A 22,841-nucleotide genomic window follows, 5' to 3' on the forward strand; every position below is an offset into this window, starting at 1 on the left:
ATCTTTTTTTTTGGGGGGGGTGTCAGATCACATAGTGAGTATCAGAGACTGTTTACTAGCTTTTTCCATGTCTGGAATATTCTCCTGCTCTCTACTTTCTTGTCATCTTTCAAGACCCAACTGAAATCCTACCTTCAGGAGATTTCCCTTGATCCCTCCCTTGCTTATGCCTCTCTCTGACATTAATCTCTATTTGTACTGATTATATTTTGTTATGAACATGGTTACTTATATGTCTCCTCCTTTAGAAGCCTCCCTGAGAACAGGGTCCTCAACACTTAGAATAGTGCCATGAGATAACTTTTCATATGATCCTCTCCAGGATTCAATCAATAGTAGGACACCTGACAGATACATGCAAAATAAATATCCATTGATTAACTGATAGGATCCATTCTGGCACTAGACCTATGGTCCTGTGATTTAATCAGCTAGTGAGCTATTTGCCACCATCTCTACTGCATATTTTGTACAACTTTCTACTATAACCATATTAATTTATCTTTAATTTGATTTCTCTTTCCTAGTTCTGTTTAGGGATGAAATTAACCTTAGAGATCAAATAGTCCAACCCTTTTATTTAACAGTTGAGTTAATTGAAGCCCCCAATGTTTAGTGACTTGCCTAAGTTCACACTGATTATTTCAGAGTTGGGATTTGAATTTGGTTTTCTTGACACCAATCTCAGCACCATTTCTACTGTACCACCAGAATTTTAGATTTTTGATGACTTCTAGAAATTCACCCTACCCTGGAGGCCTTTCAGCAGATGCAGGTGTTGAAAGTTTCCATAAAATTAAAAAAAAATTTAAAAATCCCCCAAATAACTATTAAAGATTCCATATAGCATTTCCCTCCCAGGCTATTTCCCCACAGTGAGAAAATCAGATTTACATGCTACCTTCATTGAGAACTAAAGACCTCCAGTGTACAGAGTAATTTCTTTTACATAAATTTAAGTTCTACATGAGAATGCCTCTTGGCAAACAAAAATGGAAATTCTCTAGTTTGTATACTTCCCTGCCGGAAGTGATTATCCATAATCCCACAGTGGGGCTGGATGGGAATTCACTGAAATATCAACAGTTAAGAGATGAAGTACTCCCAGTCTCATAAAGCTTTATAGGGAATGGTCTCATCAGATGTCTGATTACTTCTCCCCCCCCCCCACTTCCCAGCATTTACAGATGGAGAAATTTTGCCATCTGGGAATTCTTGTGTGCTCATTCATTTCCTGTTATAACCTGCAGTAATGATTCAAACAATTTGTCTACTTTTTTGGAGTTTCCAGAATTATGGTAGACGTCCTTTTCTTAATGACAATTCTTTCTCTGGTTTTCCTTCTTTCTAAATAAATTGCTCATACCCTTTGTGTTGAGTCATTTTCAGTCATATCTGACTATAACCTCATTTCAGGTTTTCTTGGCAAAGATACTAGAGTGGTTTGCCTTTGTTTTCTCCTCCAGCTCATTTTACAGATGAGGAAACTGAGGCAAACAGGATAAGTGACCTGCCCAGGGTCACTCAGATAGTGTCTGAGGCCAGATCTGAACTCAAGAAGATGAGTCGTCTGACTTCAGACCTGTGCTCTATCCTCTGTGTCACTTAACTACCCCAATATAATCAATTACCCAGTCCATCTTCAAGATCAGGTTAAAGATATTTTATTACTATTGGTGTTTTCATTTTCAAGCATGTGGGTGATCTGGAACTTTTTTATAAAAATTTTTTTTTACTCTACTTGTACTTTTGGAACACTAATCACAAATACCTCTGTTTGGAGTTAGAAGCAAGAACGGAAATATTAATATTATTTTCTTTTGGTTACTGAGAGTAACTCAGTATTGAGAGGATAGGTAATGCCTCCTTTACAGGATAAGAATGGTCTGTACCTGTATGAATTTCTGGGATTGGCCAGTTTTGCCTAGTTCCTGAGGCTAGCAAATATCACAGGGTTTGGGATTGGAGCAGTACTCCAAGGAAAGCTCACAAAAAAGGAGGACCAAGCACAATGAAAGAGGGACCATGGAGGAGATGGAAACTGGGAGTAGTGGTCCACATGGATCCATAACCAGTGTTGGCAATTTGAAGAGCAGCCAGAAACACTGATATCTTCTTATGGAGCACAGGGAATGAAAGGCAGGAGGACAGGGAATATACTGAGAGGAGGGACATAATGGTGCTTTCCTCAGCTATGAGGATTAGCAATGTGGCTGTGGCAATGGTAACATTGATAAGTTCTCCCTCAAAACCCCTATATATCTGAGAAGACTGGAGAGGAGAAAGCTAAAGGGGCAAGCAGCAAAGGAAAATATTTTTTTTTAATAGTGGGTACTCATTCAGGAAAGCTTGAGAACTAAGGAGAAAAAAATTCAGTAATTCACAGTATAGTTGGGCAAGGCAGCATGGAAGGACTGATTTGCTTCTGCATCCCCATGTTCTGCACCATCTCCAACACAGAGCAGCCCTTAAAAGTCATTGACTGAAAAAGCACCAATTTGGGAGGAGAGAAAAACTTGCATCTAGTCTTTGGAAAGATAACACATCATTCATCTAGGCCTTAAAATAAAAGGAGGCAATTGGACTACAAGTTTCTAAGTTTATTCCTGGTTCTACTCACTTGCCTTCTCTCAATTTGTTTCAAGTGGATCAACAGCTTTGTAGTTTGTACATGAGGTCACCATAGTGAGGTGATATGTAACAAATAGTATTTTTAAAAGACAAAAAAGGAAAAAACTTATTACAACCAATCAATACAATGAAAAGTATGAAAATACATGCATTATGCAGCCCCTGTGGACCCATCACCTCCGTGAAAGGTAGCTTGGGGTTGTCTTGTCATAACTCATTATCATAATAGGTGCTTAATAAATGTTGATCTGTCTCTTAATTAGAGTCATGCTTGCACATTATTATTTTGTTACATTCACTTTTGTTCTTGTGTGGTTCTTTCCATTCACATTATGTGTATGATGTATTGTTTCAGCTTATATCACTCTGTATCAGTTCATTTAGGTATTTCCATGATTCTCTATATTCAACACATGCTTTACAGAGCACAATTAAATTCATTCACCACATTTGATGGGCATCTACTTGTTCCTAATTCTTTTCTATCAAAAAAAGTTATGCTATAAATATTTGGTGAATAAAAATTATGAGAAATCTGCTTTGGAGAACACTGCCTCGAAGTCTGATTACTGACCCAAGAGCCTTGTTAGAAGTACGTCTACTAAGTAATTAGGGCTAGAAATTCTAATTCAAACACCTAAGATCACATAGAATCTTAGAGATTACTGTTTCTGCCCAATCTATAAATCACTGAGGTTAGGGTGAGTTCAGGTGTTAAGGTCTTGGTGTTTGTTGGTGAAAAGAAAAAAAATATCATCAATCATTGAAGCAAAAAACATTTATTAATTGCCAACTATATACTAGGCACTAAGGATAGATTCAAAACTGAGATTATTCTTCTTCTCATATGATAATATTAAGATCCTCACAACACACATATGAGGAAGGTCCCCATTTTTCAGGAAATGGAGACTGAAAAAGGTTAAGTACCTGAGGCAGGATTTGACCTCAGATCTTCTGATTCCAAATTCATCTCTCTATCCACTATGTATCCTATCTACTTCAACCAAAAATCAAGGATGATTATGATAGGGAAGAAAGAACTCCTAGCTCTTGAAAATTCCAAGGTAGCCAATAAGGAGCAGATGAGAACATTCTTTGCTCTGAATATGTTATTTCCTCTGATCCTATCTCTTCATTGCCCCTAGACTCTTCCTCACTCTCAAAAACAGAGGTCAGTTGTAGAGTTGGTTTTGGTCACAGAGAGCTGTGGGGAGTGGCTTCCAATTTATAAAGACTATTTGATAATTTTTATATCTTTGGGTACATCTGAGTACATCTTCCTTTCCAGCTTCTATTAGAAATAAATTGGCTTTTGCATTTCTCAATGTAAGAAAACTATGTTAGTTGACAGGGATGTAATGTTGAGAACTTCTGTAGGGAGATTTGGGAGTGAAGCAGGTAAAGTTCATACCTTGAAGTCAAGAAGTCTTGGGTTTGAATTCTACTTGGCTTTTGTCATATGCTTGCTACATGACTCTAGGCAGATGACCTCAACTTGCTCAGCCCTTGTTTCCTTTTCTGTAAAATTGAGAGAACATTGCCTGGACTACCTACCATGCTTATTTTAAGCAAGACTCAAGAGATAATAGATGAAAAAATATCAGAAGAATGCTTTCCCTTATTTCAGTAGAGGGTAGTGATGCTGGTGGAGGACTTGAAGTAGCAAATGTCCATAAAATAGTTAATTTTGCTTACATTAAAAATTCTTTTTCTATTGGATTTGACTTTCCTTATCATCCATTCTTACTTAATATTCTCTTCTGAGTTTTGCCAACATTATCTTCTTTCTTGATCTCTTCTACATTTGACTGTTTTTACTCCTCAAAAGCCTTTGTTAAATCATCTTTTCATATTAGCTTCCAAATTGTGAGTGTTCCCAAGGTTCTGTCCTAGGTCCCTTTCTCCTTTCCCTTCTCCTTAAGTATATGATTTTTTTTAATATTTTGATATTTCAAAATATTTTTCCTCTTGTAAAACTGTTTATTTTATTCATTTAGAAACATCATCATTCTGAGTTCATCACCAGACTGCCAAAGGGACACACAAAGGGTCTAAGAAACCCTGCTCCACTTTGTCTTTCTATATCCTCATTAGCCTCGATGAGTTTATTCTCTCTCACACTCCCTCAGACCCCAACACTAGTCTTTCCCGGATCTTCAGTCCTGCATCATTAGTCTCCTATTAGATATTTCAAATAGAAGAGACATCTTAAACTCAACATATCCAAAACTGAACTTGTTATCTTTCCCTTCAGACCCTTTTAGCTTTAAATTTTCCAATTTCTGGTCAAAGATTTCAACAACCTTTTAGTCTTCCAGGTTTATAATTTTGGCATCAACCTTAACTCTTCATTCTCTCTCATTGACCAGTTCGCAAATCTTGCCATTTCCACTGTGACAACAAAGTTACCATCTGAGATTAGATATTCTGTAAGAAATAATGAATAGAAGAAATACTAGGAGCAAAAGGAAAATATACACACTGATTCAAAGTGAATTGCAAGAACCTTCTAATTTAGTGTCTGACAGTATATGCGATATGTTTGACCCTGTGAACTCTTGAGTAAAGCAGGGAGGGAGGTGCAGTTTCATATGACTTTGTAATCAAACTTAATCATTATAATTACAGTGTTTACTTTTGATTTGTTTTTTTCCTTTTATATTATTCTCATTGTTGTGTACATTGTTTTCCAGCTTTTCCTTACTTCACTTGGCATATTTTTCCTGTTCCTCCCTTTATTCCTTATATTCATTGTTTCTTGTAGCACAGTAATATCTCCTCACATTTGTCAAAATTTGTTAACATTCCTTAACCATTATGAGTCATGGCACTACATTCAAAGAGATAAAGCAGTTACAATATAATCTAAGGAAAGAGGCATGATAAGCTATTAAAATGATTGGAAAAGACTTTCTATAGGGAATAGTACAGGAATTGATCTTTGAAGGAAAATTTGGAGATGAGACAGGGGTACATGGGAAAAAAACTCGTGCAAAGCTGTGAGACAGGAGATGGAATTCCAAGTCTGTGGTAGAAATTGTGAAGATAAGTTAGCAAAAGTAAATTTTTTTGAATAGAGAGTTCTTATTCCAGAAGCGATCAACTTTGGGTTTATCAAATAGTTATTTACTACTTTTTTTTGTACTGCTCTAATCCACTGGTCTGTTACTCTTTAACCTGTAGCAGACTTTTGCTTGATAATGTAGTTTAGATCTGGTATAGCTAAGGCTACCTTCATTTGCATTTTTTCCATCAATTCCCTTGATATTCTTGATGCTCCAGATGAATTTTGTTACTTATTTTTTCTAGCTCTGTAAAATAGTTTTTTTGGTAGTTTGGTATGGCTCTGAATAATTTGTGTAGAATTGTCATTTTTATTGTATTAGCTCAGCCTAACCATCAGCAAATTGACATTTATCTAATTTTTTAGATCTGTGTGAAAAATATTTTGTAATTGTGTTCTTATATTTTCCGAGTTTGTCTTAGGAGGTAGGTTCCCAAATATTATATGTTGTGTACAGTTGCTTGAAATGGCATTTCTCTATCTCTTGTTCTTGGGATTTGTTGGTCATATATAGAAATACTGATGATTTATATAGATTTATTTTATATCCTGCTACTTTATAAAGTTGTTTCAAGTAGTTTTTAGTTGATTTTCTAGGGTTCTCTAAAGTATACCATCGTATCATCTGCAAAGAGTCAAAGTTTTGCTTCCTCAATGCCAATCCTAGATCCTTCAATTTCTTTTTCTTCTCTTAATGCTAAAGCTAATATTTCTAGGACTATATTGAATAGTAGTGTGATTATGGGCATCCTTATTTCACCCATTTTCTTACTGGCCATGCTCCTTATTTATCCCAATTACATATAGTGTTTGTTGATGGTTTTAGATAGAAAACTACAAAAGACTGCTCAAATTGGGTGGAGATCCCTATTCTTGATGTACCATTGATTCATGGTTTAACGTAAAATTTGTAGCCTGATCTTCTTAGGCTTTACCCTCTACCTAATTCTGGGTCCAGTACAAGGGAAGGGAGTTCACCTTTTGCCCTCTGGATGAGAGGCAAGACACAAAAACCTGGACTCCAGCTCAGGGCTGCAGAGTTCTCCCTCCCTAGCCCTTCCTATGTCTTGTAACCTTTTAAATAAATATTGTTTTATTTCCACTCTTGCTTTCCTGAGTCTGAATAATAACTCCTCATAGGCAGAACCAAACTATAGACTCTCTAGTGTTTTCTTTTTAAAAGGAATGGTTGTTGAATTTTTTAAATTATATTTATTTTATTTTTGTAAAATGATGTTTTTATAACATTACTAAAATATTCTTGTGTAAGAGTAAATATAATACGCCCTCTCCCCCAAAATGTAGACCATGATGAGCAATAAAGAGGAAAAAACAATATAGGGGCAGCTAGGTGGTGCAGTGGATGGAGCACTGGCCTCCAGAGTCAGGAGCACCTGAGCTCAAATCTGGCCCCAGACACCCAATCACCTAGCTGTGTGGCCCTGGGCAAGCCACCCAATCCCATTGCCATAAAAAAAAAAGAAAAGGAAAAGAAAATGAAATAAAATAATAATAATAATAAAATAATTATTATTATTATTATAGGGGTGGCCACATGGCACAATGGACAGAGAACTGGCCCTGAAGTCAGGACCACCCAGGTACAAATCTGGCCTCAGACATCCAAAAATCACCTAGATGTGTGTGGCCCTGGGCAAGCCACCCAACCCCATTTGCCCCCCCCCAATAATAAAAAATGTGCTTCAGTCTGTGTTCCAATACCACCATCTCTGTCATGGGTGGATCACATTCTTTAGCATAAGTCCATCACACTGTTGTTCTATTAGAAACCAGGAGGGACAGGATTTCAGGGAAACCTGGAGGGATTTGCATGAACTGATGCTGAGTGAGATGAGCAGAACCAGAAAAACACTGTACACCCTAACAGCAACATGGGAGTGATGTTCAACCTTGAAGGACTTGCTCATTCCATCAGCACAACAATTGGGAACAATTTTAGGCTGTCCGCAAAGGAGAGCACCATCTGTATCCAGATAAGGAGCTGTGGAGTTTGAACAAAGTACAAGGATTATTCCCTTTAATTGGGGAAAAAAAAAACCCAGATGTCTTATTGTTTGATCTGGTTACCTCTGAGAATTCTGTTCTCTTTAAGGATATGATTTCTCTCTCATCACACCCAATTTGGATCAAGGTACAACATGGAAACAAAGTAAAGACTGATGGAGTGCTATCTGTGGGGTGTGGGTGGGTGGAGGGAAGCAAGACTGGGGGAAAATTGTAAAACTCAAATAATATCTTTAATAAAAATTTAAAAAAAAAGGATAAGTCCATCACAAAAGCTACTTCCATATTTTTCCACTGTTGTTATTGCTGATCACAACTCCCTCCATTCGTACTTCCTCACTACCATATACTGTATTTTCTCTCTCCTTTCACTCTGTCCATCTTCTTAAATGTGCTGTAGGGTAGCTGAATGGTGCAGCAGACTGATCACCAGCCCTGGGGCCAAGAGGCCCTGAGCCCACATACTACCCTTAAGACCCAGCAACCACCTGGCCCTGTGGTCCCGGACAGGCCATCCAAACCCAGACCCTTGCAAGAAGTAAAAAAGAAAATGTGCTATATCTGACCACTCTCCCCCAGGGTCTACCCTCTCCATTCACATCCCCTCTTCCCCCATCCCCTTTCTCTCCTTCTTACTCTAGATGTCTATACCCCATTGAGTATATATGCTGTTTCCTCTCTGAGCCACCTCTGATGAGAATGAAGGTTCCCTCATTCCCTTGCACCTTCCCCCCCCTTTCATATCATTGCAATAGCTCATTGCAATAAAAAAATCTTATTATATGAAATATCTTAGCTTATTCCACCTCTTTCTCTTACTCCCATTACATTTCCCTAAAAGGGAAATTGACTCCATTTTTACAATAAATTCAGTTCTCTCCTGTGCTTCATCTATAAAAACTCCTTCTACCTGCTCTATTAAATGAGAAGTTTCTTATGAGTATTATCAGCATCATTTTTCTATGCAGGAATACATGTAGTTCATTATCATTAAGCCCCGCATATTTTCCCTTTTCCACTCTCTATACATCACCTGAGTCCTCTATTTGAGGATCAAACTTTCTGTTCAGCTCTGGATGTTTCAACAGGAACAATTGAAATTCCACTGGTTCATTGAAAGTCCATCTTTTTCCCTAGAAGAGGACATTCAGTTTTACTGGGTAGTTGATTCTCAGTTGTATTCTGAGCTCTTTTGACTTCTGGAATATTATATTCCAAGCCCTACAAGCCTTTAATGTAGTTGCTGCTAAGTCTTGTGTGATCCTGACTGTAGCTCCATGATATTTGAATTGTGTACTTCTGGATGCTTGTAATATTTTCTCTTTGACTTGGGAGTTCTGGAACTTGGCTATAATATTCCTGCAGGTTGGTTTTTTTGAATCTCTTTCCAGGGGAGATTGGCGGAGTCTCTCAATTTCTATTTTGCCCTCTGCTTCTAGGATATCTGGGCAATTTTCCTGTAGGAATTCTTTAAAAGTGATGTCAGGGCTCTTTTCCTGATCATGACTTTCAGATAGCCCAATATTTTTTAAATTATCTTTCCTGAATCTGTTTTCCAGATCAGTTATTTTTTCAATGAGATGTTTCACATTTTCTTCTAATTTTTCATTATTTTGGTGTTGAAGTAGTGTGTCTTGACTTTCTCATAAAGTCAGCAGCTTCCTTAGTTCCATTCTACATCTGAAGGATTTGTTTTCCTCAGAGAGCTTTCTTATCTCTTTTTCCATCTGGCCAGCATTCTTCTCCTCAATAACTTTTTGAACTGTTTTATACATTTGACCTATGCTGGTTTTTAACATGTTATTTTCTTCAGCATTTTTCTGGATTTCCTTGACTAAGCTGCTGACTTCTTTTTCATGTTTTTCCTGCATATCATCTCTCTCATTTCTTTTCCCAATTTTTCTTCTATCTTCCTCACTTGATTTTCAAAATCTTTTTTGAGCTCTTGTCATAGCCTGAACCCAATTTCTGTTTTTCTTTAGATGCAGGAGCTTGTACTTCCTCATCTTCAGACTGAGTGTTTTGATCCTTCTTGGGATCATAGACAATGTATTTCTCAGTGATGTTCATCTTGTTTTCTCTGCTTACTCATTTCCCCAGCCTGCACCTGGTTTTGGGGTGCTTCCTGAACTTTTGAGTATTATTGGGACATCCCCCCCACAAGGATCTCTGTGTGTGAGGCTGTCTTCCCTCCTGGTCTTTGAATGACCACAAATGTACCCTTCTGCCATGGGACTGAGGTGGGGCGGGGCTACTGTTCTATGAGGGGCCTAGACTGTGATCAGGATCTGAATGTGGTCAGAGCCCCAGAGTCCTGTTCCAGGTACTCTCTCCACTCCTCTACCTTGGGTAGGCTGGGCACTCAAGGCTCAGTTGCCTGGGAGCTCCTGCTTACCAGCTTGGCCTGTTTCCATTTCCTGGCTCTGGGTTGCCCTGCCTGCCACCACTGCTTGTTGAGTGCCCTGAGGGCTTGGCTTCACGTGTTCTCTCTGGCAGAGGTCTCCCCCACTATTCTTCCAAGTTGTGCCCAGTACTCCCCGGGGTGTAGGTCAGGAAACCACCCCTACTGCCATGAGCCGGGGCTCCCAGGTGCCCTGGGGCTGCCTCTGGGAAGCTGAATTTCCTTCACTTTGGGGGCTGCCCCTCTAACCCTGTGGAGTGGAACCTTTCCACTATTTTCCAGATTACCTTGGTCTGAAGAATTGCCTCACTGGATCCCTCTGTGAGTTATGTCTCTTGAAAATTTAGAGTCATTATTTTATAAGTTTTGAAATATTATAGAGAGCACCTCAGAAAGGATCTTCTCCTGTCTCCATCTTGGCCCGTCCCCGGTTGTTGAATTTTGTCAAAAGCTTCTTCAGCATCTATTGAGATAATCTTATAATTTGTTGGTTTTGATGTTGATTTGTTCATTTATGCTGCTTTTCTAATATTTAACCATGCCTGCCTACTTGGTATCAATCCTAATTATGATGAATTATCCTAGCAATAACATTTTTGCTTCAGTGTTCATTAGGGAGATCGGTCTATAATTTTTTTCTTTTGACTCTTCCTGGTTTAGATAACAGTACCGTATTGGTGTCATAAAAGGAATCTGGCAGAACTTTTAAATTAGATTATGTTGAATTGTAATTAATTGTTCCTTAAATGTTTGGTAGAATTTATATGTAAATCCATCTGGGCCTGGAGATTTTTTTCTTTGGGAGTTTATTGATGGTTTCTTCAATTTCTTTTTCTAAATGGGATTAAGCATTTTATTTCCTCTTCTGTTAATTTTCTCTTCTGCTTATATTTTGGTAAATATTCATCCATTTCATTCAGGTTGTTAAATATATATGTATACAATTGGACAAAATAGGTCTGAATTATCTTTGTAATTTTCTCATTGGTGGAGAATTCAACCCTTTTTTGATACTGGTTATTTTTTTAAATCAGATTAACCAAAGATTTCTCTTTTTTTTTCATAAAAATCAGCTCTTAGTTTAAATCAGTGGTTTTCTTGCTTTTAATTTTCAGAATTTCTAAATTGTTCTTTTGTGGGGGATTTTATATTTGTTCTTTATCTTTTTTAGTTGCATGTCCAATTCATTGTGATCACTCCACTTTCTCAATTTTAGTTATATAAGCATTTAGAAATAGAAATTTTCCCTAATATTGCTTTGGATGCATCCCATAATGTTGTCCTTGTCTTGGATGAAATTGTAGGTTATTTCTATGATTTGTTGCTTGATCTACTATTTATTAAAATTAGGTTATTTGTTTTTTAATTAAGTTTTTGTTAATCTTTTCATGATCATTTTTACACTTAATTTTTATTGTAGCATGATCTGAAAAGGATGCATTTAATATTTATGAATTTAATTTTTAATTTATTTTTTATTAAATTATTTAATATTTCTGTATTTAATTATAAAGTATCTATTACCTAGTATGTGTATAGGTGCCATGGTACTGCAGAGTGCAGCTAGATGGTGCAGTGAATAGAGCACTGACCTTGATGTCAAGAGGACAGGAGTTTGAATCTAGCCTTAGACATTAGCTATATGACCTTGGGCAAGTCATTTATCCCTGATTGCCTCATATCCAGGGCTATCTCTTGTTGTCCCGATTCACATCTGACCACTGGACCTAGAGGACTCTGGAGGAGAAAGTGAGGCTAGTGACTTAGTACAGATCCACCTCACTCAAATCCAATGCTTGTGCATGTCATGGCATCACCTCCCTGATGTCATGATCTTCTTCAAGACTGAAGGACAAACATTATGTATTACAGAGAAAAAAGTATGACAAACATTACGTATTACAGAGAAAAAAGTATATTTCTTTCTATGCTCATTTAATTATGTCCAGAGCTCTATTCACCTTCACTTCCTTGTTTACATGTTTAGATTTATCTAATTATAAGGAAGAGATTGAGGTCCCCAACTATTATAATTTTGCTGCCTGTGTCTCCTTGTAATTCATTTAGCTTCTGCTCTGAGAATTTGGATGCTGTACCACTTGGTGCATCTATGTTTAATAATATTACTTCATTTCCTGTAGTGCCTTTTAAGAAGATGTCTTTCCTTATCCCTTTTAATGAGATTTTTGCTTTTTCTTTGTCAGGAGATGCAATATCTGATTTTTTTTCCTTTCACTGAAGCATAATACATTTTTCCCCAGCCTTTATCCTGTATCTCTCTGCTTCAAATGGTTTTTTTTTTGGTAAAGAACATATTATAGAATTCTTGTTTTTAATACATTCCGCTATCTCCTTTTTATGGGAGAGTTCATTCCATTTACATTTACAGTTAGGATTACTAACTGTATTTCTCTCCATGCTTTTCTTTCCTTGTTTACATTTTCCTTTTCCTTTCCTTTTATCCCTCATCACCCATGTTTTTTCCATTTTCCTCTGAACTTTTAAAAAAAATGTTTACTTTTACTTTAGTTCCCTTTTATGAGCCCCTTTTCCCCTTTTCTTTCACTTCCCCCCTTTTCCTCACTTGTCTGTCAGATTGAATACATTTTAAAAACCAGTTGGGCATGTATGTTATTCCCTCTTAGGTCCAAAAGTTTTGAAAGTATGATTTACTCAATACTCAAACCCTTCCTTCTTCCCCTCTACTATAAGTAGACTATAAGTAGACTAATAGTCTACTCTAAGTCTATAATAGGTCTTTGTGCTTCATGTGGTATTATTCTAATGCCCAGTCTTCTACTATAATCCTCCTTTTTCATGTCTTTATTCTTTTAACTCTGCTCTGTACTGACAACCCCTCTGTCAAAACATACTTTTATCTGTTATAGACATACCTTCTTCAGGGGTTAGTTGCTTGATAAGCAACACCATCTAAGTATGCTTCCTTCTTCTCTTCCATTAGAAATAACTTGCATCATAAATCACATCAAATTAGTCAATTTATAACCACACTTTTTTAGTAACTTCAGTGGACATATAATCCTTTTCATCATGCACAGTTGAATCATTTCATGAACCATCTATCCTCCACTATGGCACATTCCCTACAATTGTAGCCAAACATCAAGGAAAGCATACTCTGTCACTTTGTCCTCCCCAACCAAAGTTTTGGGTGCATTCTCTCCCTCTGTACATAGCAAACCATAGCATTTCAACCCTTCTTAAATATTGGACTCTCTCCCTCTGTCCCTGTAGTATTCCAAGTATAGCAGTACAATCCTTGTTAAAGGATAGAATAAGGCAAAATTACTTCAAGATCTATTTATCAACCTTTCTAAGAACACTGTGACCCTTTGTCCCTATTATACCACAACCCTAAAGTATCTAGGAATGTAAGAACTCTTCATGATTTAATTATGTATAGACCTCTTTAGTACTCTCCCTCTGTCCCAATAGAAAATACCACCCTTGGAATCATGACTTAATGACTCATTTATACCCATATACCCCAAGTACAATCCCTTCAGCTACATTCAGTCCTGAGGAATTGGCTTAAGGCTCAACATTTTTGTGATCATCCTATACTCATACCCTCTAAATATTTTTTTAACTATCCTGAGAAATACAGTTCTTAAGAATTACAAATGTTATCTTCCGTTGTAGGCATGTATACAGTTTAATGTTCTTGACTAGTGTTTTTATTTCCCTTTTCTGTTTATCTCTATGTATCTCTTGAGTCTTGTCTTTGAATACCAAATTTTCTGATCAGTTCTGGTCTTTTTATCAGAAAATTTTGGAAGTCCTCTATTTCATTAAAAATGCATCTTTTCTGCAATGGAGAATTGTGGAGCTTGAACAAAGACCAAACACTATTACCTTTAACTTAAAAAAGTAATTTTATTATGTAATTTTACTATCGTTTTTTTTTCCTTAAGGATATGATTTCTCAATACATTCAACTTAGATCAATGTATAGCATAGAAAAATGTAAAGACTAGTAGATTCCCTTCTGTGGGGGATGGGGGAGGGAGATTGGGGTGAAAATTGTAAAATTCAAAAATCAATTTAAAGAAAAAAAATAAAATCCATCTTTTTCCCTGACAGAATATGCTGAAATTTGCAGGGAACTTAAATTCTAAATTGTAATCCAAGGTCCTTTGCCTTCTGGAATATCATGTTTCTGGCTCTCCAGTCCTTCTGTGTAATTGTGCTTCCTTGGTATTTAAGTTGCTTCTTTTTTGACTACGTTTTTCCTTAGTTGAGAATTCTGTAATTTGGCTATGATATTTCTTGGAGTTTTTATTCTAAGGTCTCTTTTTGGAGGCGTTTTGTGTATTCTTTCCAGGATTATTTTGTTATTTTGAGCTAGGTTAAGATTATTTCCTGTAAGATATTTTCCAGGATCTTTTTTGATTTAGCTTTTGGGTAGACCAATTGGGTAGAAACTATTTTCCAGGTCCTGACCCCAGACCAAAAAAGGTCTGTCTTGTTTTTTGTAGGTTTTCCCTAATGCATACTTTATATTTTCTTCTATTTTTTCAGCCTTTTGATTTTGTTTGATGGAATTCTTAGTTTCCATTTCCAATCATTAGTTTCCATTTGTCCAATTCAAATTTTTAGGATTTTATTTTCTTCAGTTAACTTTTTCTTTTCTAATTGGTTATTTTAAATGAGTTGTTTTCCTTTTCCACTTGGTTAAATTTTAACTTTTTGATAAGTTGCATTCCTTTTCTAGTTAGTTGATTTTATTTTTTGTTGTGTTACATTCTTTTACCATTTGGTCATTTTACTTAAAGTTGATTTCTTGCAATTTTTCATAATTCTCCTACATGCTCTCTTTTCTTTTTTCCAGTTTTCTTCCTCTCTTATTTGGTTTTCAGAATCCCTTTTAAGCTCTTCTATATAATTTGAGGGAAATTTTGTAAATTCGTTTGAGACTTTTCAGGTAGGTAATTTATCACTGCTTTCTTTTGAGATGACATTTTTAGCATCCTACCTAAATAGTAGCTTTCTATGGTTAGTTTTCCTTCATTTTGATAGTTGAGCTCTGATCCTGGGGGTACCCAAGATTTTTGGACTGGGGTCAGGATCTGGTCCCTGGCTTATCACTTGCCAAAATGTTGCCTGTTCAGCCCAGCATTGCCTATGCAGAGTTTTGTTTCCTCCTTTCATACTTGTTTTGTCTACACAGTGGTTTGTTCTCAACCCAGTCATGTTTATTACCCCAGCATTCCCAGAGCTCAGACTTTTTCTGGGGTTGGACCCCTTCTTTTTGGCCTATCTGTCAAAACTAGGACCTGGACTGCTTTCTGAGCTGGGACTCGGGTTCCTATCTGAGCCAGTATGTGGGGTATTGCCTAATCCAAAATGTGGGCTAGCTGAGCTGCTAGACCTGGATGTTTGAGCTGTTGAGCTGGGATGTGGGTTGTGCTCTATCTCAGCTAGAATCTGGGTTGCTATCTATCTGAGGTGGGATCTGCCTACTCTCTGAGGGACCTGGTTCTGTGCTGTGACTAAGAGCCTTCTGCTGGCTTTCCCACTCTCCCAACTACACTGGGCTATACCTTTACCCATGAAGAGATAAGACTTTTATTCAAGATTCTTCACAATATATTGAGTTGAGAATGTCTTTGTTCTTTTTAGGTGGGACCTGTAGTTTTAATAACTGTATAGAGGCTTCTTTTAAAATTTATAGGAAAAAAGCTCCAGGAGCATTCTAGCTTCATGCCATCATCTTGGCTCTGCCCCAGAAGTCCATAAGTATTTCTGGAAATGAATATTTCAAAATTGTGTAGCTTTGTTAAGATTTTAGTTTTGTTTAATAATTTAACATAAAGTTAAATACTCATTAGCTGATACAAGCCTAAAGAATGCATTGTTTTGTTTTTCTTTCCTTTAAAACAAAGTTCCAAAGATGTTGCTTCAACTGTTGGCTTTTCTAGACTTGATTTTAGACAGAGATCCTTTGATGTCACAATTTTTGATATAGAAAGTGGACAGAGAAATCCAGAGACCTGATATTACTACACAGAATCATATGGTATAATATTTGTAGTGGATTCCTTTGCTGAGAAGTGAATGTAAGAAACTAGAGAGACAATAGCTGATGTTCTAAGACATCCTAGGATATCAGGAAAGTCCATATTGATATAATTAACAATACTGAAAATATAAATTCCTTATTAGTGATATACTGTAATAAATTTATGTTTTAAAATATTGGACCAATAACCTTCTACTAGTATCATAGAAACTGTATTCTATACATTTAACCATTTTTATGCTAAAAGTTTAGTGATTCTCCATAACTTTTTTACAATATTGAAGTAAATTCTATTTTAATTGCCCTAAAGAATTACAAGTATTTTCTCCCCATGTAGGGATGGTAGAGTTTAACCTTATGACATACCATGTTTTATTTTTCTCCTTCCTTTGTTTACCTTTTTATAAAAAAAGATTCTCTTTAGTCTTGTATTTGAAGATCAAATTTTCTGTTCAGCACTGATCTTTTTCATCAGGAAAGGTTAAAGTCCCCTACTTCATTATTCATCTTTTCCCCTAAACTATTAAGCTCATTTTGCCAGGTAGTTCATTCTTGGTTGTAATCTAAGCTCTTTTTCCTTCTGGAATATTGTATTCCATGCCTTCCCATCCTTTAATGTAGTAAAAGCTAACTCCCATTGTAATTCTCATGGGGGCTCCTTGACATTTGAATTGTTTCTTTCTGGCAGCTTGCAATATTTTCCCCTTAACCTGAAGTTCTGGAATTTGACATTATTTCTTTGAGTTTTCATTTTGGGATCTCTTTTAGGTGATCAGTGGAATCTTTGAATGGCTAATTTTACCCTCTTGTTCTTTCCTTGAAAGATGCTGTCCCATTGTCTTGTTCTTGGCTTTTTGGGTAGTTCAATAATTACTAAATTATCTCTCCTGTATTTTCCAGGTCAATTGTTTTTCCAGTGTGGTAATTTACTTGTTCTATTTCATTCTTTTGATTTAGTTTAATCAGTTATGTTTTACAGATAAAATGCCGACATATTCTCTTATTGTGTACAATTCTGAGTTTTTCTTATGATTTTAAAATTTCAATTAAAAATACAAAAAAAATTTAATCTGCAAAGCTTCTAAAAAAGGAAACTGCAGATACTTCTTGTAGAATTCTAAAAAAAAAGTCTACTAAAGAAATCAGTCAACTTCTTGTGAAGGTTTTGGAGAAATTATGTAGCAGTTCATTTTTATTTGGATATACAATATCCTTGGTGATAATGCTGACTCCATAGCTTCTGACTCCAGAATTAACCCTGTTGCCAATAGTTTTAGCCCCAAGATTGATTTTTGAAGCCATGATTGTTTCCTTGGCCTCTAAAGTTCTGGTTCCCCCTTGTTGGGCATTCCACTTTTGTTGTAGTTGCTTCTCCTTGAATAGCAATCTCTGCTGGGAAAGACAGGGCCATGATAACCCATTTCTCTACTTCCTCTTCCCCTACCATCACTCTTGTGGCATTATATATCCCCTCCTATTATATATAAAACTACCATGATTTCCACCTGTAAAGTTTCTTCCATACATATTAAATCCTCTACAAACTACTGTGACCTCTATTCTAGTAAACTGGTTTTTGCCACTCTTATTTTTATTGCTCTTCTTTGAGCCAGTGTTCTGTTTCTTTTCTGGAGACAGAAATTTTTTAGTTCCATATACTGCTCTAAAAGCTTTTGAGCTTCTTTTTTGTAGCTCTACATAAGTAATCTCATCAAAATACTTAGCTACCACTGGTGGTATGAAATTCCCTTTCACTTTGAGAACTCCAGGTCCTGAAAGATTCTTCCCGTGGACCTCTGCCGCCTTCTGGGTTGTTTGCTAGTAGTCTTCATCTTTTGAGGAAACTAAAACAGTTTTTCACTGAAAGCCTGCAAATAGGCACATTTTTCTCCTCTGGGCAGCTGCAGACACATTTGTCTGATGCAGAATAAAGTTCAGCTTGATTTGAACATTATCTCAATGAATTTTCCAAGATACAGTGTGTTCAGTTTTCCAGTATCAGCCATCTGACTCTTAAAACATGCCACCATCATTTTATCCATAATAGTGTTTGTTCCAAGAAAGTCGTATTCTCCAGGATTTTCTGCTGTAATTTAGTAATCCAGGTAGTTTTTCTAGCTCTGCAATATCACAATATTTCTTTTCATCTTTTCCTTTTGTCCTCTTATCCTCATCTAAGGATATATATATATATATATATATATATATATATATATATATATATATAAAAGTTTATTTAACAAAGTTTATTCTTCAGGTATTGAGAAATATGACTTTCTTCTGATCAAAATTAAATTCAACTACACAGTTATGGCAGAGAACATAAGGAAAATGAGGTCGTCCAGCAAGAACCTCAATTTTGAAAGCAACATGAAGAATCTTGTCCATTCTTTGCACAATTAAAGCTATTTCTTCACCTTTAAAATGAGCAAAACACGAAGTAACATCATTTTCCTCAAACTTGCACCCTTACTCTTCAGTCTCACAGTTGCAGGGTTTCCCCCCCCCTTTTAGAGGACACCCATAAGAAACTTCTTCAAGTACCATTCCCCTGATTATTGGTGTTCGGTCAATCCCGGCTTCAAGTCTGTGAATATCTTTTGTGACATAAATGCCTCTCTGGGATCTTTTCTGTACCTTCCTCTCCAAGCAAGCTTTGCCTTTTGGAACTTAAGAAAATTGTCTTTCAGCCCAAAGTAAAGCAAAACTCTCCGGAGAAGGGCTCTTCAGGTTTTCAATGTGGATGGCAAGACAAAGGGAGGCTCTGCTGACCTCCAAACAGCCGGGCCCTGATCTTCTCTTAACATCTCCCTTTTTCTGTCTGCACCTTTCTGTTCGCTTTTGTGGGTGGCTGCCCTCCACCTCCGCAGCCCTCCGCTTTCCTCTTGCCTCCTGCCTGCTACCTGGCTTACAGCGAGGTGGGGCCGCCACTCCTCCCGGCGGCTCAGCCCTGTCGCCGCGTCGCCGGTTGAAACCGTTGCTCCTCGGGAATACTCTGTCTCCAGACCGTGGCTCCTTGGGGCTGTCCCAGGATCCTGTGCTCTCCCCTTCCGGTTCCGGAAGCTTGTCCTCCCCTTCCGGTTCCGGGAGCTCCACCTCCCCTTCCTTCTGACTTTTCCTCATCAGCCTTGGTTCGGGAGCTCAAGGCCTTCTCCCGAGGGCTGCATGTGTGAACGTTGGACAGAATTCCCTCCTTTAACTCCGACACCTGACACCTCCAGCTTCTTCACAGTCTTTGGTGAGCTTCGCATCGGACCGGCGGGCCCCAGTTCTCTGCTCCCCTCAACTGTGCCCTGGTAAGGCCTGCTGCGCATGCTCCTTGGCCCCTCGTGGCCTCTGCGTCTGCTGCGCCTGCGCTTGGAGCGGAGTTCGGACTTGAGAACCAATCAGCTTGGAGAGCAATGGCGCCACTGAGTTCCATTGGATTGAGTCTCCATGTTGCATAAACTTTAACCTAATTCTAATTTTTAAGGAATTGTTTTCTTCAGCTGGCTTTTATGCCTTCTTTTTCAACTTTTTTTTTAGTTTTTTGCAAGGCAAATGGTGTTAAGTGGCTTGCCCAAGGCCACACAGCTAGGTAATTATTAAGTGTCTGAGACCGGATTTGAACCCAGGTACTCCTGACTCCAAGGCCGGTGCTTTTATCCAGTGCACCACCTAGCTTCCCCCTTTTTCAACTTTTAAAGGAGATATTTTTTTCTGTCAGTTTTTGTTTACTTTTCCAAGTTGATTCTTTTTAATAATTCTCTTATATGACGTTTATTTTTTCAATTTTTCTTCCACCTCTCTTACTTGATTTTTAAAATCCTTTTTGAGCTCTTTCAAAAGGACTTTTTGGGCTTGAGACCAATTTATATCAAGCCTTTACATATAAGATATCTTGACATTGTTAACTCTTCTGAGTTTGGCTTTTCTGTGAGTTTCTTAAAGTTGATCTCTCTTCCTGGGGTACAGGGGTCAGTAGTTTTCTGTGCTGGGTCTTTGGGGCTGGCAGTATGCCTGTTGCACTGTGACATGAGCCTTCCCAGCTGCTTGCCAGGCCAGTCTGGGGTGGGGGGACTTGGTTGTTTTGTTGTGCTGTGCCCCAAAGTCTATGGCTAGCACCTGCCCTGGACTGTTCTCCCTTTTACCCAAGTGAGCAGACCTTTACTAAAGTCCCCCCTAAGTTATCTTGGACTGGGAAATTGTTTCACTTTCATTTTTACTTTTGTGGTTTCTCTCACGCCAGAATCTTTTAGAGACGTGATTAACATTATTTTCAAGGGAAACTGGGAAGAACTCACACGACTTTCTGGCTTCTCCTTGCCATCTTGACTCTGCCCCCAGGAGATTTCAATATTTCAAGGGAGATTACTGCCTGTCCCTTTCCTTCCCACAAAGTACATGCAAGGTATGTAGCTAATAATATATTTATACATATACACAGTATACACATAGCAGGTATCACTGCCTGTCCCCCTCCTTCCCACAAAGTACATGCAAGATATGTAGCTAATAATATATTCATGTATGTATATACACAGTATATACATAGTGGGCATGTGTGTGTGTAGGTTTTATTTGTCATTTGTTTGGTTCTTGTCCTTCATTATCAAAGAAGACCAAAATGATATCACTATGTAAGGGACAAGTTACAATGTTTACCCTGGTGTGACCACTATGCATGCTACAGCTTCTTGGAGCCACAGATGAGAGTTGGGTGGCTTAGTTGGACATCATAGGTGGAGAGCAATCCTCACATTTTCCTTGAACATATCCCGCATTATTTATGTGTATATTTATTCACATACATATCTATCTTCCTATCAATATAGCTTCCTTCAACTTTCTAGATTAAATCTCACCTTTTACAAGAGGTCTTTCTTGATCCCCTCTACTGCTGATGAAATTCCACTAAAATTAATTATATTTACTATAAATACAGTATACTTTGCTAGAAATACCTAAATTATATAACTACTTGAATACATACACATAGTTAACATAAAAAGGATCTTACATAATGTAGACTATGTATACAATAATATGCATGCACATTCTTATACATGTGCAATACAAATATATGTTTGTGTAGATATAAACATATTTGCATATATATATAGGGTATTTAAATGTAAGTAATCTTATAAACATAGGAAATCTTCAAGGAAAGGCATCAACAATGGAGGGGATCAGGAAGGATCTTCTTGAGATTGATATTTAAACATAGAAGGGAGAAGGGAGAATATTCTATGCACGGAGGTTAGTTAGTGAAATGGCACAGTATTGGAGATGGCATTTCCAACAAACAGCAAGCATGTTAGTATCTCTGGATTGTACAGTATATAGAAAGGAATAAAATGTAAGAAGATTGAAACAATAAGAAAGGATCAGATCTTGATGGCTTTTAAATCTCAAATAGCATTTTATATTTGATATGGAGCCATTGGAATTTGTTGCTTAGCAGGGAGTGATGTTATGGTCAACCCATGCTTTAAGATTAAGCAACTGAGCGAAGAATGGACTACAGCAAGGGTAGACTTAAAACAAGAGAGAGCCTTCAGCAAGCCTTTGCAATAGTCTAGGCTATCAGAGTTAGTCTATAAGGCAAGATGAACACTGCAGAATAGATGCTTTGGAATTATGGTGCTAGAGACTTTTGAGGATTCCCTAGACAGCAAGGAGATCATATCAATATTTCTTTCTTTCTTTCTTTCTTTCTTTCTTTCTTTCTTTCTTTCTTAGGTTTTTTTTTTTTTTGCAAGGCAAATGGGTTTTGCCCAAGTCCACACAGCTAGGTAATTATTAAGTGTCTGAGGCCGGATTTGAACTCAGTTACTCCTGACTCCAGGGCCGATGCTCTATCTACTGTGCCACCTAGCTGCCCCCATATCAATATTTCTTATTGACTATTCCTTGGAAGGACAACTACTGAAGTTGAAGCTTAAATACTTTGACCTCTTACTGAGAATATAGGACTTATGGGAAAAGACCCTGCTTCTGGGAGAGATTAAAGGAAAGGGGATGATGCAGGGTGAAATGGATTATGTCATGGAAGTAATGAACATGAACCTGGACAGACTTCATGAGATAGTGGAGAACAGAAGGATTTGGGTGCTGTAGTTCATGGGGTCACAAAGAGTCAGACATGATTGAACTGACTGAACAATAACAAGGCTTATATCAGAGTGGTGACTATGTGAGAGAGGGGATAAGAGGATATAAATAAGAAATGTGGAGAAGATAGAAATGATAAGATTTGGCAGTAGATTATATAAGTGGGATGATTAGGAATAAAGAATATAACCTGACACTAAGGTTGTGAACCTGGGCAACTGGGAACGAGATAACAAAGTTGTAAAAAAGGGAAGATATGAGGAAAAGATAAATTCCGTTTTTTATTAAAGATATTTAAAAAACCTTTTAGTTTAACTGAAAATATTAAGGATTAATTTTTGTTTCTCCAGCCAAAGATTCTTTCTAGATTTTTCTTTAGGAATTTGTAGAAGATTAAAAACAAAAAATCAAGACCTCACTAAAAAGCAGTAATGCTGGTGTAATGGAACCGCCTTGAATACCATCATCAACAATTTAACTGATAAGCAAACTTAAAAATATACTACTTGTCTAGTTAAGAGCTTTGCCTTTCCATCCCCTGAGGAATTAGCTTTAAGATTCACTTGAGGTCAGGCCTT

General features: G+C 37.2%; 1 protein-coding gene and 1 pseudogene across 3 annotated transcripts in view; one reads left to right on the forward strand and one right to left on the reverse strand.

The window, feature by feature from the left end:
• Positions 1-22,841, forward strand: part of ADAMTS12 (ADAM metallopeptidase with thrombospondin type 1 motif 12) — a 534,583-nt gene that overhangs the window by 24,274 nt on the left and 487,468 nt on the right. Inside the window, exons 1-2 of one of the 3 annotated variants that reach the window (XM_074208422.1) lie at positions 18,389-19,463; positions 20,431-20,557. The exons of 1 other annotated variant lie outside the window; for it this stretch is intronic. In XM_074208422.1, coding sequence (XP_074064523.1) covers positions 19,333-19,463; positions 20,431-20,557 — 258 coding nt within the window. In that variant the 5' untranslated portion in view covers positions 18,389-19,332. Of the gene's footprint in view, positions 1-18,388; positions 19,464-20,430; positions 20,558-22,841 lie in introns of those variants that run through there. One more of the 3 variants, XM_074208424.1, reaches the window with a different exon arrangement.
• Positions 13,988-18,399, reverse strand: LOC141503442 (heterogeneous nuclear ribonucleoprotein U pseudogene; annotated as a pseudogene).

Source organism: Macrotis lagotis, chromosome X (genome assembly GCF_037893015.1).
Source record: "Macrotis lagotis isolate mMagLag1 chromosome X, bilby.v1.9.chrom.fasta, whole genome shotgun sequence".
NCBI classification, from domain to species: Eukaryota; Metazoa; Chordata; class Mammalia; order Peramelemorphia; family Peramelidae; genus Macrotis; species Macrotis lagotis.